This window comes from Trichomycterus rosablanca, chromosome 1 (genome assembly GCF_030014385.1).
Source record: "Trichomycterus rosablanca isolate fTriRos1 chromosome 1, fTriRos1.hap1, whole genome shotgun sequence".
Classification (NCBI taxonomy): domain Eukaryota; kingdom Metazoa; phylum Chordata; class Actinopteri; order Siluriformes; family Trichomycteridae; genus Trichomycterus; species Trichomycterus rosablanca.
The window spans coordinates 24,433,590-24,452,720 of record NC_085988.1 but is presented as its reverse complement, the minus strand read 5'-3'; the positions used below and the strand labels follow the sequence as shown (position 1 = coordinate 24,452,720).

Below are 19,131 nucleotides of genomic sequence, written 5' to 3'. Positions count from 1 at the left end.
TGTGCAATGAAATAGAACCATGTGCCCAAGATTTTCTGATCAGCAAGAAATGTTGAATAAGAGACTATAAAAAAAAATCTTTAGGCAGTTAAGTGCACCTGTGTTCCTGCACATTAATATCACCACCGCAGATATGTTTTATATCAGAAAAAACAGTTTTTTTTTTTTTTTTAACTCATTTTAACTAAGTGTGAATACAAAGTCATCAACCACTTAGATTAGCAGTTCCCTACAACTAAAGACTGGGAATTAGAATACCAGATTTTCATTTATGGACAGATTTAGGTACCACTAATCTGAACTGCTCAATGTGTGTTTTTCATTCATGTGCAAGTGCTGAACAAAAACATTAAAACTTTGTATCTCTGAAAGAACCTTAAACTGTGTTTGAATTTTAGGTTATAAAACACGTTTTGTCACATTATTAATAAAGAAACCTTTATTTATTTTTGGTGATTTATAAACAAAACACATTACCACTTTTCTTCAGTAAAATAAAATGAGAGAAAATGAAAATTACTATGTCACTGTCACAGTTTGATGAGCAAATGTACAAAAAGGTGAGCACAAAACAGATAAGCACTGGTCATCCTAGTGCCACCTACTGATAACCACCAGACACTGTGAAAATATGACTGTATGAATGTTTACTAGGTACAAGCATGAACTACATCTACTGTATTTTACATTGTCTTTTTTACATTTTTAATCATTAAATGAAAAGGGTAAAGTAAACAGAGTCATGATACATTAATTCAGTTACAATAATACACTGTTAGATCAGTATGTCAAAGCTATACACAAAAGTGTTTCTTTTTTAACCATCTTACTTTCTCAAAAACAAATTGAAAGGGCAGAAAGATGTGGACAAGTTCATGACATTGCACTATAAATCATTTACAACCATTTAAAAGGTTTAGTAATGTGGTCTGTTCTGAGTGGATGCAGACGTTGTCTTAATGCAAATGTCTGGCATAGACAGTACATACACAGTTCTCTTGTGCATGTAATGAATACAAATTGAAAAGGAAACTAGCAAAATTATAGCAATTTATATCTACATTTATATATGTGTATATCTATAAAGTACATGTGTTCTGTCATGCAGTAAACACAGATGTATCACTGTGACACTGGTTTGAGGTTGTATAGTATAAGCAGACTGTAGACAGATCCAACAGGGCAGAAGCCCTTTCCATTCAGTCAATTCCATTGACTAGATTTTGTACTGCAGTTATCCAGTGAAATCTAAGCAATGTAAGCATTCATATTAGAATAAAACGATTATTAAGTATTTATTTTTAGCCAATATAATGAGCTGCTCTGGCTAAAGTTCATTCCCAGACCATCAGCTAATCTTTTCTGTTCTGTTGAACAATTCCTGCAACACACATTTGAGCAAGGGTCCAATCGTTGGATTTCATTTAAACGATGTCATGAGAGTATGCACAAGCCCTGCTTCAAACACATCCATAATTCCATTCAAATGATTTATAAATAGTCATGTGAATAATGAATTTGCAAGATAGTTAAAAGAATAGGGCTGTCTTTTCAATTGAGCGTAGAAAGTTCTCAGAGCAGTCTGTTTTTGAGGGGAATTGATAATTATTATTTACAGTCCAATGGTAGGCTATTCAACATTCAGAGCAAAACAGGATAAAAACCCAATAACAGAAAGATAGAGTAGGAAAGAGAGAACAAAATATGCACTGTAACTGCACTGCCGAGATACAATACAAATTAATTAAAGTTTATAAAAGATATATAACAAAACCACATTTCATTTTTAAAATAAAACTGAGCTTAATTTGTTCTTTTATCTTGAGCAGTTGTTAGTACTTTTACACAGACAGTAAAGGGTACCTTATACAAAACATCACACAATATCTTTATATGGGCTAAAAAAGCAGGCACAATATGAGGTCAAAAATAAAAGTTTAAAGCAAAATTAGCTTATGACAAGCAATACTGAGCATTTAAAGCATAAGCTTCAGGCCACTGCAAAGTTTTTAGGGGATGGAAGGTCTATGAGATTTATACATTAGCACAAACATTGTTTCCTTTTACATGTATTGTACAGATACATCTTAGCTTAGCAACACTGCTCACATGTTTTCTATATCAGAGTCATGTTCATTCTTCATACATACTGCATACATGTAGTTTGTTGCTTAGATGTATAACTTAATCCTCAGGGAAATAAATAGTGAAAACATAATTCTTAAGTAACAGGCAGCTTTTCTTTCTGAGACTATCTTTGCCTGTCTTGGTTTCTTTCCAGTTCCCATTTTTTTTTCCAGAAATGTGTTCCTTCAGTTTTAGTTGGTGCATCATTAAATATTTGACTTTTCCAAGGCAAAGTATGTCTCTGAAAAGATACCAAAATAGGTGCAATACCAGAAGGGCTACTATTAAAGCAGTGCTGATTTTCAACCCTGTATTTTTATTGTGAGGTTGAGATAAGGATTTATACATATATATACATATACAGTGGCTAGGAGAGAGTTAAGGTAAATAGAACAAACCTTAACATTCAACACTGTTTTTCTTTCTTTTTATCTTTTTTAATGAATGTCAGGTGAAATGTGTCCTCATGTTTGGAAGGCTTCTCCACCATGGATATACAAACAGATAGCAGAGCAAGCAAAAGCATTAGTTTAGCATTTTCTGTTTCACATTACAGCATGACAGAGAGCTTCTCTGTTTGCAGCCATATTTACACCAGCATACACACCACTCCCAATCTCAAAGATCTTTTTTTCCGACAGCTTTTTGTCTCCTTTTCTGTTACATCTATGAATCATCAGAAGTGGTGCACTGCTTTTAAAATTTTACCATATTTTCTGATAAAATCAGAAAACAAAAGTCGTGATGGTAAATAAGACAGAGGTGTCAACAGTAATCTACAGCCTTCTTTTTCTCATTAGATTAGAATGAGTAGGCAAGAACTTTGAAAAAAAAACTGGCCATCAATCAATTATAATTGAAGAGAATTGTGTTATGTATACCTAAATTTAATATTGTGGCACAGTGAGTCATCTTGGACTTACGTAAATTGGCTCAACATTAAATACTTTGGTTAGTGCCTAATAAATTAAAACATATTCAAATGACCCATTTTACCCACTACCTTGCTGAATAACTAATTAAGACTTTTGTTGAGATCTCTGTCCTATATACAAGTCATCGTTTTAGTCATCATCATCTTTCCCTTTATCCTTCTTGTCTTTCTTCTCCTTCTCCTTCTTCTTCTTTTTCTTCTTCTTGGCCTCCTCTTTCTTGCCAAAGGTGATAAAGTCGCTCTTGTCATCTCCATCTTGCCCCTGTCTTATGGAGATTATTGCAGGTGAGCCAGGGATGATAAAGGCTTCAGGAAGAACCTCTCCAGGCTTCAGATGCTGAGGGGGCATGCCAGGGCCTTGACCATAGCGGAAATGCCAACTGTTACTGTCCACACCTGCACCTACAGGAGGAGATACTTCCCCACCATCATTATCTACCAGAGAGGGAGATAAAAACATACAGCAACTGTTAGACTGTAATATAGGTTTACATCATCAAAACCTAAACATAAAATCACACAGAAATAAAACGGCCAGTAATCTTTTTACATGTTAATATATTTTTATATCCTTTAGGCAAACATTTTGATAAATAACCAAATTTTCATGAAAGAATGTATAATATTAATGCACATGCAGTTTCAGGCTGCCTGGATATAAAATAAATGAGACAGGACATATGACAGGACAGAATTGCACATCAGACCCTACAGTTGCAGCAGGAACAGCAAGTTAGTCAGAAAACAAGAAAGGCTGAAACTTTACCACAGGTATACACAGACAAGATTAGAAGGTTGCTGGTTCAAGCCCCACCACCACCAGGTTGCCACTGTTGGGCCCCTTAACCCTCAACTGCTTGAATTGTATACTGTCACAGTTGTAAGTCGCTTTGGATAAAGACATCTACTAAATGCCGCAAATGTAAATGATATATATTGTGGGAGGAAAACGCATCTGTGGATGTTGTAAATGCAAAGCTAGATTAAGCTAAAAACCTCAAGTTCCTCAAATTTCTGTTTCTTCTGTTATGCTGAGGGTTGTGGAAGTGAGTGTATTGGGGTGTAAATGAGTATATCTGCAAGCAAGAGCTGTTTTATGCCAATGTCTTCTTATACCATCGCTGTCTAGAGCAAATGCTTACTGTAGCAGAAAGCAAAAACAGAACAGATGAAGAAAAACTCTTACATTCCACTGCAGTATCTTTGAGCCACACATTTCCCCCCACACAACCAAAATTGCAAGTTCAAAACCAATAAATAGTAAAACACAAATGGATAAATGTATACAAAAAACACTTCATCTAACCTAAATGAGCAATAAATTAAACATATAGAAACACATAAAGTTAAAACTGTGTAAAGAGCTGATGTAATTTTATTTCTAACATTTTTTCTCTAACACTTTTTGTGTTCATATTGGATTCCACTTTTGGGAATGGCAACAAGGTCATTTTTATGTGTTTACTATATGCTTTGCTTAAATTTATTGAATTTTATATTTATTGAAATGTTTTGACCTGCTTGATAATTCATCACACCTAACACCTATCAAGTATGTTGATTCATGTAAAAAGGGTGAACTAGGGGGTGCCAGATGCAAATGACATGTAAAGTGCAAACACATATGAGTTTGTTTTAAGACTGTATAATTGTTTTAGTTAGATAATAAGAACAACATTTAGCCCATTGTAGTGTCCTCCCCGATCAAATCCAAGTCAACAAAGCATGCTCTGATTGCAGAACATTTGATGTTTTAATTTAATCTACTCTTTTTAGTGTCATTAGCTTGCTAACTCCAATGAAATCTTAATAAATACAATACATTAAAATTGTACCTTACTTTACCCTGGCAGATATACTGTATGTGCCATTGTGAAAAAATCTTTTTAAAAGTATGTAAATACTCTTTTTCTCAATTTTCTCTTTGACCTTTTGTGTACTGTAATATGTTGAAACACTCATCCTACCATCCAGTGAATATGGATACAAGCTTAATGAGCATAGTTATGTATAGATGATTATAGCTAGTGGAAACCTGCCTCATAAAAAGATGAAGGGCAAACTTTATCATCTCTGTATTATATCCCCAAATACCCCCCCCCCCCCCCCCCAACACACAAACACACACACACACAAACTCTGTTGTCATACTACACAAACAAAACATGATATTCTACAAAAGGAATATAAACACAACAGAATATGTACAGCAATGTACAACCCTAAATCAGAAAATGCCGTGTTCCTTACTTTGACCTACATTTACTTTGACTTTTATTTGATTGCAGACAGTTTGAACCCAAGATATTTCATGTTTTGTCTGCTTAACTTAATTTAATTTGTTAATATACCTCCATTCCTGCATTTGAACATAAAACCATTTTGCAGAAAGCTTAACCAAGATGGAACAATTTTTTTTGCCTAAAACCAACAAACAAAAAAATGAAAGTAGTGAGGAAAATAAAAGAATCAACCAAAGTAACTAATGAAAGAATCAAAGAATCACAGCCCAAAATGAAAAAGGGGATAGAAAAAAACCATCACAGATAAAAAAATAGTGGCAATCCACAACACTGGCTGAATGTGTATGAAGAGTATAACAATAATAATAAGAATGCTGATAATGATTATTATCATAATACTACTACTACTACCACTACAACAACAACTACTACTACTAGTACTAATAATTATTATTATTATATGAATATTTAAATTATATAAATATAAATGTGTGTAAAAAGCAGCACATACTTAAATATGTGGTATCTTATTAAATGTTAGTGCAAGCCCAGTTTTCAGGATTCTTTGTGATTTATGATGTGCATGTTGAATGTGACAGATGGCACACACAGTCTTTTTCCAAACACAGCCAAGAATTCGTGTGTGTGTGTGTGTGTGTGTGTGTGTTTGTGTGTGTGTGTGTGGTGTCTATGTATATTTGATGAAGACAAGGTAAAAGGGGCATTCACAGTTTAGGATCAGATTCATCAGTACTCTTGGGATGTTTTAACACCCTATTGTATTTAATTTATTTTTTGACTACATTAATGTAGCACTAATGAGATTTTGTAAAATAATTTAAACAACACATTCAGCATCCTCAAACCTCAAATTAGTTTTACACATTAGTTGTGCATGCTATATTCTTTAAACCCATGTTTTTTTTTCTCTTTGTCTTTTTGTCTCTACAAAACCATTCTTCTAACTCCTGTCAGCCACACCCATGTTTAGCTTCTTGTTTATCCCTCTGGCTCCATCATTTTGTACCTAGCCAACCCACTTGTCTCACACTGTGCTCTGTTCGAGGGTATGGATGGTTGCTGTGGAAACAGCCTCTATCAGAATAGTGGCAAAGACACTGGTGGAGAATAATTCTGCAAGCTTTTCATGCACTCTACATGGTTCTCTCTAAATGTGTCTCTTTCTTCTACATACTGTCTCTCACTCTGTACATATTCTCCCCTAGCAACAGCTGTAATAGCAGACATTTTCTCATTACCTTTTTGTTCTCGTGTTCATTTTATTCTCTAGCTCTATTATTTTTCACATCATCACTCATGTCTTTCCTGTTTTCCTACTTTTTTCCTCTTCATTCCTTGCACTGGAATGTAATTGTGTTTTTTTTTACCTGTTCACAGTAGAAATATTTATTGTCATAAACCTAATGCACTATTCAATATAAGAGAATGACATGGGATTAAAGTGGATGCTTCATGTTGCTGTTAATCATTTATTTATTTATTATTTTAATCAGGGTGTGGCCTGCTTTCACCATCTGTTTCAACAGAAGGAGACAGACACAAAAAGAAAAGATAGGCGGTGGCCGCTCTAATGACTTTTATCAAAATTAATTAAACTAAAGCTCTTTCAAAGACAACATGCAACAGATAATGTGTAATGCATCATGTCTTACACATTTCCAGTCTTAATGAGATTAATAATAATATGATTGTTCACCTTGTTAACCTCACTAAATACATGAATCTGTAGATGATTTATCACTAATGGATTGATAATACTAGGACTAAAATCTGGTTCTACTCTATTTTATAAAATGCTTTGCAGTGTTTTGTCAACACTTCTCTAGATATCACAGTCAGCACATTTTACAACGCTAAGTAATTTTCCGTTTTCATTTCTGCCATTAATAGTTTCTTTTTGTTAATTTACCATAAAAATAAATGTACCTACAAGTACTTATATACACTAAAGGTTATGTTTTTTTTTCTAAAACTAGTGTGGAAATGTCCAATGCAAGTCAGCTTTTTTCTGTGCTACCACTTTTAGAAAAGTAAATAGTTTCTTGCGGCATTCAAGAATATTAGTCGATATGTCAATGTATTTACTATAGGCTTAATTGTATAGTGTTTTAGGTCTGTAAAAAGTGTTTAGATGCTAATTCTAACCTAACAGTATTAAAAAAAAACTGATATCAACTCAGATTTAAAGTGTACAATTAAGGACACAAAATCTAGCAAGGTGTACCTTCTAAATTCACGTGGCACACTATAAACAGAATCAGCTAAGGTACACATCAATGAGGTAGATAGCTAATAAATGTTTAAAGTAATTTCCCTTAATGTTTTTATTTGTTTTACTATATATAACAATGATTCTGGACCTGACTATACTTATGTAAGCTAGAAAACAGATTAATGACGGTCACACATGGTACTAGCCATTAATAAAAAAAACTTGAAAAATAGATAGCAGTAGCAGCAACCCTTGTGGTATATGCTACTATTGTAATTATTGGGAAATGAATTCTGTCACTGCATGAAACTTTAATAGATGCCAAACAAAGATGTGTTCTTCACCCTATTTCTTAGAAATAACTTTGAGTTCTGGCAAATGAAAAGAAGACTTTTCCGGTGATAAAAATGGCAAAATAGGACAGGTAATTTTAAAGATCCTTTCTCAGAATAGCGATTATAAACCTGCCATGACAAATCCCAAATATGCTTACATACTTACTCTGTAGGATATATATTAGCTGACATCGCTATTTCACTGGCAAGACACTCAGAATACCATACCCAATTCCATTTCCCATCTGGTTTTATTGCCCTACAGGAGTCACACTGTAACTCCTCAGAACAGACAGGTAATCAATGGGCAAGCAGAGCAGAATAGGGTGGGTATGTGAGAGATACTCATAGCCAAAGCCACCAGTTACTCACTTTGCTTTTTTAGTCATCAGTGCAGACTTAATTAAAATAATTGCTCTTTCATAACCCAAGTAATTGCATTCCATTTCACGTGCCTTCCCACTTTCTGCCTTTATTTGACTCCATTCATATTGCTTCTCCTTTCTGCCCATTCATTCCACAGTTATGTTCCCACTTTCTTTCTTCCTTTTTTATTAACTGATCCCCCATTTCATCTTTTTTATAAGACCATTATGCCATTGCATTGCAGACACTGACCTCAGCATGCACATTGTTCTTCTTTGTGATAAATTTGTGATGAAATAAACATTATCTATGCAGATAAACACCCATCTGACTGTGTCCCATAGTGTTATAAGACATTAAAGAAGAAGATGGAGAGCAGGCATTTGCTATTAACAATGCTCTAGCAGTATGATGGGGTCACATATAATTATAACTTTACAGACTTTATTGATTTTTGTAATTACACAAATTCTACACAGTTTAATTATACACAGATTATGTTTTCATATCATCCATCAGTTATGATGGATGATATGAGTGTATACATGTATCCAGCAGTGTATACATGTATATTAGATTCTTGGCTGTTTCTTCTCTCATTATTATCTGCTTTTATTTCTTAAAGATAACAAGACCATGTTATTGTGTTTAACTGACAAAAGTACAAAGAAAAGATTTCTGTTGTTTTCAGTGACTGATTAGGTTCTATTTTATAAAATAGAAAAAACAATTTAGGAATTTCATGTTGGCAAAACACTCAAGACACTGAAAAGGATTTAGATCTGGACTTCAGGAAGACCAGGCAAGCACACACACCATGTGTCTATAAAGCCATGCTCTTGTAGCATGTGCAGAATGAAGCTTGTTCTTGTCTTTCTGAGATAATCATGGACTTCCCAGGAAAGAACGTTGCCTTGATGGCAGAATATGTCTCTCTAAGATCCCAATACATGCCTCTGCATCAATGATATCTTTACACATATGCAAGTCATCAATAACGTGGGCACTGATGCACAATCATACCATGATTATGCATCACCGTTCACTGATAACAGTCTGGATGGTCCTTTTTGTATTTGGCATAGAGAACTTGATGTCCATTCTTCCCAAAGATAGGCTAAAACATGGACTCAACTGACCACAGCATTTGTTTCCACTGTCTTTCATTCCATCTGAGATGAACTTGGGCTTGGATTGCTGAATATTACTAATGTTTAGTTTTGTTGATGTGTAAAGTGATGTGTTAAGTGACAATGTTTTTCTGAAGTACTATAAAGCCATGTGGGTATGTTAATCAAAGTAGCATAATTGTTTCTTTTGCAACAGAGATCTCCGGTCTTGCCCTAAACAGACTAGGATTTTTTGGGATTACCAAATCTTTTACAATATTATGATTGGTAGGTGGTAAAAGACATACATTATTTAAAATATTGCATTAAAAATGATCTTTTTAAAATGACTGATAATACCTTTCACAAATTTTGGCACAATGTAGTGAGCTATTAGCAGTTGTTGCTTTTAAAGACTGAGCCTTTGTTGAATCCTTTCTGTGTATGGAATCATGATACCTTCACCTGTTACCAACTTACTTGCCTATTATGTAATGTATTAAAAAGGTGTCACAAACAAACTTTTCACTCTTTTTTGGCCTGTGTCCCAACATCTTTGAGTGTATTGCAGTCATCAAGTTCAATTGTTTTTATTAATAAAATACAATTAACTTGGTCAGCAAAAACATAAAAAGTAATTTACTTTTGTCAGTTAAATTAAAGTTCAAAAGAATTAGCAAATCAAAATTTCTTATTTTAATTGCATTTTACTCAATTTTCCAACTCTCCGTAAATTGGGTTTGTATTTCTTTAGGTGTCTTAATACAACATTTTTGCAATATTATCCAGCATTACTGGGAGCCTATACAACAAAAGCAAATATATTTAGGGACTAGGGATATTTAAGGATTTTAAGAATAAGACAAAAAATGCTGCTGGAAGTATTGATAAATAGTTGAAAATATTGATAAAGTGTTTCTCCTATCAGGATAGAGGAACAAAAAGGAGAGAAAATGAGAAATAGACAGAGAGACAGTAACAGTAACAGAAAAATGATCCTAAAGTTTTATCAAAATAATAACAAGTAAAGTAATATTGAGGTGTAAAGTAAGATTCAGAAATAGTGGTGTTTTACCAGGAGCACTAGAGACGGTGGGCCAATTCTGCACCAGAACACCTTGAGCCCCCTGCATTACAGACGACTCCTCCATATGGACTGAGCTACACACACATAAACAAAAGAAAATGTAACTTTGCATGTTTAAATATTTACATTAAAATAATTTACAAGGATTAGCAAAATTTCAAATAAACAATACAAACTTTAAAACCTACTTTCTGCAATTTTTTTTCTGAAACAAATTAGTATATTTTTTTAATCTTGTAATATATCTAATAATATCATGGTACACATGGAATTGTATTTGCTTTAAAAGTTAATTACACTTGTAGGGAACTAAACAATATGCATTTACAGTCTTGGGATTGTAATGATTTCTGTTGCCCTCTTAAGATTTTATTAGACCTATTCATTACAGAAGAAAATCTATCTATCTATCTATCTATCTATCTATCTATCTATCTATCTATCTATCTATCTATCTATCTATCTATCTATCTATCTAATGTATTTCACTATATACATTTTTGTCATACATACAACAATTGTAATGTAATTCACCTTTATGTAATGGCCTCCCAATTAGTAATTCTTATTCTGTTCTGTAGACTGCAGCTGATGGCTTTGTGCCCATATAAACAGGACTGGTTTATTTACACCCATTAGGCAGGTCCAAAAATGTAGCAATGAAAAAGTCTAAAAAGTTTCGTACAGTCCAATTAATGAAATTCAGGAATGACACTTGAAGCTATTTCTTAGCAAACAATTGTCAATAAATACTAAAATAAAATTTGCAGGGTCATAAAAACCCATACTATATAACTGTCACCATTAACTTAAATATTTATGTTGCTGTAAATTTATATTTTCCTTTTTATTTATTTGCAGAATTAAATTTATGTGCAAGTATGGATGGTGGGTTGAAGAAAGTGGTAAAATTACTGAATAATTTAAATAGGGGGAAGAGTAAGAGAAAGCCTCCATTTTAGTTGGCGCCGCTCTCTCTCGCTCTCTCTCTCACACACCCTCTCTCTCAGTTATAGATGTATGCATTCCAAGGTCATAATTCTTTTTTTTGTGGCTATTCAACATCTCCACATTTCACAGTGTAAGTCCTTATCACATTATCAACATTTGTTGGTGCAAATTTTACCTTAATTTTCGGTGTTAAGATTGTGTTTGGACATACTGTATATGTGGTATATTTGGTGTTCTAAAAAGCATGTCTTTATGGAGGCCATTTTAAGAGTAACTGAGATGGCCTTATTCATAATTAATGAGAATTACTGACTTGAACGCATGATCCCCATCTAATGCACAACTCCTCTATGTGTCTAAACATCATTTCACAAATCTTCACCTTATACTTTCTACATTTCAGACACAAAATGTATTATTATTAAATCTTGAGATTATTTTATATTCACATGGAATAATTTCCATGCTGTGACTTTTTCTAGAACAGAACACTTACCAAGATTATAAAATGAAAAGGCATAGTTATGAGATCATGTAGACCAGTTCACTAACACACAACACAATACTGCCATATGCCCATACAAATGTGAATGGGAGAAGAAGGGTGAGAGGGGACCAACTTGCATGTCATGCATGCATATGCTTTACTATGCATACATAATGAACCTGGTGCATGTATGCAAATCAATAAACAAGGATTTTAATTCATTATTAAAAGTAACAGAGCTGAAGATTTAGTTAGACATACTGAGCATCTAGTTTGTTGTCTCCAGTGTCCTTTATTGCTGCTGCATTGGTCACATTACTGCAGGCTGTGATTTTTATCAGTACCCATGACCTACTTGTTTCTAAAGAGAAACAGACCTGCAGTATAGACCTGGTTATACAGCCATAAGCTGGTCATCATATTGTTGGCTTCTAAATGAATGGACAATTGTTACAATGAACATGGCTATTCATAAACATGCACTCATTAAGTTGTTCCTTGGTTAATAACCCAGTCTGACCCACATTATAGTACAGCCTAGTAGCTTATGAGTAGTATTATGAGACTGTGTTTTCAACACTATATCTACATACAATTATGTGTTATAAAAATTGCCTTTGAAAGGCAAGGACATTCAATGGACAAGGTACCGCTCTACACAAATATTTATAATAAGTTAGCCTCTGGATGCTTTGGGGTGTAGTAGAAAACCAAAGCACCAGAAAGAAACTCACTAGCAAATGAAAAAAACATGCAACAATGGCAGAAGTGACAATCAAATCCAGTTGCTATGTAGTACCCACTCTACCACTATGTATTCCATATTTCCATTTTGTATACCTCTGTTAATGCCACTTCTTAATCTCAAACACTCTTTTGCTTAAATTTCCATTTTTTACCCTTTGAAGATACTCCCTCATTTACTTCTCATATTTGGAAACCTACTTAATACTTCACTACATCTGCATAAATTAGAGTGAGTTTGAGGTTTGATCAAACAACATTTGACAAAATCCAAATAATATATAAATTATTGCTAAATAAATTAAAATAAAGGGAGCAACTACACTTCATGCCCCAACACAAGATGGTCATGATCTTATTATTAATGTGATCTTATTATTTACAGCTAAATGTATATTTTACTTCAGTTTTATACTTTGTAAACTATTAATTAAAACTAAATGATGCCAATCCTGAACCATTTTTACATATTATTAAAAATGTATTGCTTATTTTAAATAGGCTACGTTGTACCTCATCAAAGGCACATCAGGTAAAGCCTTTGCATCTGCAAAGGCATAATATATTAACACAATTTGCAGGATACTTGACCAAGGTAGAACAATATTATGGCTGAAAAGCCACAGCAAACAGGAGAAAAATACTAATAAAATACAAGTGGTCAAAAGTGGGGGTATCTTACTCCCTGCATTCTCATAGATAGAGGAACTCAGTAAAAGCCAGGGGCAGTTATAAAAGATGCGGAGCAGCCACTCCACAAACAGACGTTGAATGTGTCCAGTGCGGATCTATCTTAAGGGCCCTACTCAAAAAGGTGTTGTCACACAGCATATGACGGGAGATTGCCTTTCCCCAGCGTTTACAATTGATAGCCGAGAGGCACAGTAGCACTGGCTCGGAAGATCAAAGAATGTCGGCATATGAGCTGGTGGCAACAAAAGCTCCAGCCTCATAGGGTCTGCAGGAATCAGATAAACACAAACACAATACAGCACAATGAAATGTGCCCATGGGAAGTTGGCCATATATTAAAGATTCTTCTACTCTCAGCAAATTAATGCTAATGAGGCACAGCAACTGTATGATTAAAGGAAACACTGTTGTCAGTCATCTGTATTTCCATGCCTCCTGCTGCCCATAATGGCATGGCAGGTGGGCATGTTTCTGCAACCGACTTCTCCTGCGAGTTTTTGTGACAGATGTGCTTGTTACACTTATTAACAGTTACAAGTTCTTCTTATTTATACCATTCACCCCTCACCCCTACTTGTTTGTTATATCTCTACTAAATTTTCCAAATGTATTGGTCTTTGTTTGCTAATTATTTCTGTTGGATTTGAATAATTCTGCTTAATTCTGTTTTTCTTTTTATATCTACTTTGGAAACCTATATGGTAATGCTAAAAGGTATCACATGACTGAAATGTCTTTGAATATTTATTTGTCATATATAATTGTAAAATACATGTTCATTGAAATTATTCTTTTTAAAACAATAAGAATACACACCTTTTCACTTATTGGTTATTATTGTAAACAAGAAGAGAGCTGGGTTACATGAAAAGTAAATAAAAACTGTAATAATCCTACCTCTGCATTCCTGCTCTAAGAGAGGCGGAGTATCTCCAGTCTGCACCAGGACCCTTTGGCTGCAGAAATAATAAGAACATTTGGTTAGACATTCAAATAGACATACAAAAGCACTGTAATGAAGCTTTGTTCTTCTGTCAGAGCACAGAGGTAGAAGTTTGTATTCCACACATGGAAGAAATACAAGCCAGTATGAACTTATCTACTAACATTTACAGCATGGTTTGTTATTCTGGGAGATGATTTAATCCATGAATAAATGATCAAAAATAAAATAAATAATACATTTAACTGAGGGTTAAGGGTCTTGCTTATGTCTTTACTGCTGTGCCATCACAAAATGAACATTCTGCAAAACATCGCCACAAGTAGTAAATCTTTTTCTTACATTCTGATACGACTATGTTTGTCTGCATTCCTCATTTTTTTCTATTAAAACTCCTGCTGTTGATTTGTTGTACAGACATAGTAGATTTACAGTTTTTTTTTTTTTTTGCAGCATATATTGTATATATGATTTAAATGGCTATTGGCAGTGAATTGGAGAAAAAGTTCCATAGTATGTCTAATTCAAACACCCCTGCACCATATACCTTTACAAATAAGTGCAAACAAATGTGAGCCTATGTCTGATGTGAGGAGAGTGACACCAAGTTAAGTTCAGTCTGATCTCGTCTTGCCCTCAGTTGCTCCCTCTTTTCCTCACTCTCCCTCCCTGTCTTTCTCATTCTCCCTCTGCCAAGCATACATACCTCGCCTAGATACAGCGCTTAAAGCTGTGCAACAACCAATCACATCAGTTTCCCTGTTATTCCCGAACCAAAAGGCCCAATCAGCTGGTAGCAACATGGGATCATGCACCACTGGCACTTAATTACACAGAACAAACATGACTGGCATTTAATTAGACAGACAGACATAAGTGAACAGTTATCTCTTTTTACCAAACATTAGCTTTTTCTGGAAAAAAAACATAATAATCTATGCCTAATCAATAAGCATTAAAATGCATATGACTGTATCAGCACAGCTACAATTATGAATACCTCTCTATTATATAACTGTATTCCAATGTGATGACATGTTACTGTAGATTGTAGCAGATCCCTCACTGCACAACTTTATATTCAGAAGATTATTGTCTGAAATACTTCTTGGGAATATCTGCATGGTTGTGTGGAGAGGGACCAAATCACTCACAGTGTGATGAACTTTAATGGGGCCACTGAGTAGTCATGAGTGCTGACTGTAAAACTGAGGACAGTGGAACAAATCAGCACAGTATATAAGCTTGTATTAATCATGCTGTCTTACTGTAAGCAATCAAATGTTCACATGTTGTATCTAAAACATACTATAGCACAAATCAGTAGGGCCATTTTTATCAAATCATTTCATTTGATAAAAGCATAAGGGCCACAAATCACTCATTTGTTTACCCGTTCAACCATCCATGCATTTCACAAAAGTCAGACTAGACTCAAAACACTTTGCAGAATATATGGGAAGAAAGAATCTTGAGTGTTGCTTGATTTTTACACCTCTAAATATAACACACCCAGTACTGCTGGTGAAGACTGCACTGCAGTACACTCAGAGACTGAGAAAAAGAGTAAGGGAGGGAGACCAAGAGATCCAGCACAAACCAGAAAAGGGTGTGTTTTTTCCCTGTCTAAACAGTATGTAAAATACAAAAACAAGGTTTAATGGCCACTGCAAACATATCACAGCAAAGCAAAGCTTTACTTTTTGTGTACTTTATGCTGTTCTGTATGTTATGTTAAATATCCAGCCATTGTGACCAATTAATTTCATATGGCATAGAATAAAGCTGTCACAGAAACACAGCATGTGGAATAATGGGGACAACATAGTTCTAAGACTATAATTTTAAAAGACAAAATGTGGGTATAGCACACACCTGTATGGCAGTAGCATCAGGCATACTAAGCCTGCGCACAAACTGTCCACTTTGGCTGGTGAAGAAACGCTCAGCCCCTGACCCCCATGTCCCACTAATTGGCCGGCCCATGTTATAGAACATGAAGGTATCACTTCCAGAAGTGGCTGTTAGGCAAGTCTTGTAGCAGTAGGTTTTGGTTAGAGAGCCATTTCCACGAACTTCAATGTAGTGAGGCTCCACTTTAAGGTCCCTTCGTAAGTCCACAGCCTGTTGCTGCTGCTGGTTTCCTCCTCCTGAGGCCCCACCACTGCCACCACCGCTTCCTCCTCCATTTCCTCCACCCTCCTTTGGCAGCTTTTTCTTCTTAGATCCACAGCAGGATGAGCAGGAGCATGCATCAGGCTGACTACAGTAGGCATGGCAGCGCACAATAGCCAGGACAAACACAGTGACCAAGAAGACAAAGGTGGTGGCAGTGAGGGCAACAATAAGGTATAGTGTGACGTCAGAGAAGATTAGAGTGCCATGGGGCCTAATTATGCGTTTGGGGTCAGAAGCCACTTTTGGGGGGAGCTCCATAATAGCCACATTAATAGTTGCAGAGGCAGAGCGTGGTGGCAGACCATGGTCTTTGACATGCACTGTAAGACTGAAGACAGTGGAGTTGTCTTCAACAACACGTCGTGTGGTTCGGATCTCTCCTGTGTGCTCATGCACCTTGAACAGGTCAAGCTCAGGTGGATGCTCGAGTGTGTAGAATAGCCAAGCATTCTGACCTGCATCACCATCCCATGCCAGTGCACGGGTCACCAGAATACCTGCCTCTGCATTCCGGAGGATAGTCTCCGCCGTGTGAGAAACATTGACTGGTGGATGGACAAACCATGGTGTGTGGTCATTGGAGTCCATAACATAAACATATACTGTTGCCACCCGACTTAAGGGTGGCACACCATTGTCTTGAGCTTTGACCTGGAAGTGAAACTCTCGTAGCTTCTCAAAGTCAAAAGAGCGCAAGGCATAAACCTCACCTGTGGCAGGTTTGACAGACACATATGACCCCACCGAAATCCCGTGGTTGTTGTCATTGAGGACAGTAAATGTGATGCGCGCATTTTCATTGGCATCAGGATCTGTGGCCTTAATGACACACAAAGAAGCACCTTGGGCATTATTTTCAGTGACATACACTGTGTATGAGGTCTGCTCAAAACGTGGTGGGTTATCGTTTACATCTGCCACATCTACACGTACAGTCATTGAAGAGGACAGTGCAGGTGATCCACCATCAACTGCAGTAACTGTGACATTATATGATGATACCGTCTCTCTGTCCAGGAAGGCAGCTGTGACTATAGTGTAGTGGTTTCTAAATGATTTAATTTTAAAGGGGAGATCAGGTGGAATTATGTCTAGGGTGACATGTTTGTTTTGTCCAGAGTCACGGTCATTTACACTGATCAGGGCCACCACAGTGTCTGCTCGAGCATCCTCCCTGACTGGGCTGGATAAAGTGGAGAGCACAATTTCAGGTGGGTTATCATTAACATCCAACACCTCCACCACGACTTTACAATGCACTGCTACTGCCCCATGACCCCGATCCATAGCCTGAATATACATTTCATAGCTGTTGGTCTCTTCATAATCCACATTACTTCTTACACGGATCTCTCCAGTGTCAGAGTCCATACTGAACACCTGCCGAACCTTTTCCGGGGTGTATGAACTAAAGGAGTAAAAAACTTCTCCATTTGTGCCTTCGTCTCGGTCGGTAGCATTCAGTTTAATCACTAAAGCGCCAAGGGGCGAATTTTCACGCAGTTTTACCTTGTACACAGAGCTGTCAAATTTGGGCACGTTGTCATTTGTATCCAACACGCGCAAGTTGATTTTAGCCGTACCTGAGCGCGGAGGTGAACCGCCGTCAGTAGCAGTAAGAACAAGCTGGTGTGATGCCACCATCTCCCTGTCAAAGGGTTTTTTTAAAACGAGTTCTATGTGCTTTTCATTGGTAGGTGGTTTGTTAGAGTCTAGAGCAAGATGTTCGTTTGGCGAGAGGCGATAATAACGCACGGAATTTGAGCCGTCGTCAGCGTCCTGCGCGCCTTCAATAGGAAACCGTGCGCCAGGCTGAGCCGCCTCCGAAATCTCCAGCTGATACTCGTCTCGGGGGAAAAGTGGCGCGTTGTCATTTGTATCCAAAATTTCGATCACCACGTTGTGCTCTTCGGGAGGATTTTCTAATACAACATCAAGGCTAATAGTGCAACTACCGCTGAACTCGCAGACAGTCTCGCGGTCGATCCGATCACTCACCAAAAGCTTACCAGTCTTGTGATTGATGTTAAAGTACCGTCTGGCACTGTCCGAGCTTATTCTGATTCGACGAGTCGCGAGCTTTCGCAGGTCCAGTCCCAAATCTCTAATGATATCTCCGACGACAGCCCCGGTCTCCAACTCCTCGGGAATGTTATAGCTGATTTGTGCATTTGCAAGGCCACTCAGTATAAAAATGACGACAAAAAATAAACAAAGATGTACACTATCCCTTGTATTTTTGCAGTGACCTGCAACAGCCATCTCAAGCTGGCACAGCATCTGCAGACGGATTAAAAACGATTTTCCGTCTTTTAAGCTTACCGTGCGTTTGCTCCAGCCACGGCATTAAAAAATAGGTAGAGTCCTTTGTTTTGCCTCGACTATGTGCAGGACGACCACAATCTCCTCTCCGCTGCCTCGTTAAACGGCCATTTTCCTGTTTCTTCCATGGTCTCTTCTTTGTCCTCGCCCTGTATTTTTTCTATATTTCGCAATACTGGTTCTTGTTTTCTCTCACTTGTCCACAGCCTCTCCCCTATCCAGCCTCCTCTCTCCTCCCCTGCGCTCGCTGCACTCTACAGGCGGGGGAGGGGGAACGGCGCCCTCTCCATCAAACCACGCTCGATGCATTTCAGCAACTCGACGCAGAAAAATCTATCTGCGATTAAAAAATCGCTTAAAACCAAAGGGCAACATAGAG

At 36.5% G+C, this 19,131-nt stretch overlaps 1 protein-coding gene across 3 annotated transcripts in view; it reads right to left on the bottom strand.

The window, feature by feature from the left end:
* Positions 1–421: 421 nt before the first annotated feature.
* LOC134309135 (protocadherin alpha-C2-like) overlaps positions 422–19,131 on the bottom strand; it is a 52,024-nt gene continuing 33,314 nt past the window's right edge. For 2 of the 3 annotated variants that reach the window (XM_062990783.1, XM_062990776.1), the window contains exons 2-4: positions 14,207–14,265; positions 10,423–10,508; positions 422–3,496 (exon numbers count right to left, since the gene is read on the bottom strand). In XM_062990783.1, coding sequence (XP_062846853.1) covers positions 3,192–3,496; positions 10,423–10,508; positions 14,207–14,265 — 450 coding nt within the window. In that variant the 3' untranslated portion in view covers positions 422–3,191. Of the gene's footprint in view, positions 3,497–10,422; positions 10,509–14,206; positions 14,266–16,127; positions 18,962–19,131 lie in introns of those variants that run through there. The other variant, XM_062990768.1, reaches the window with a different exon arrangement.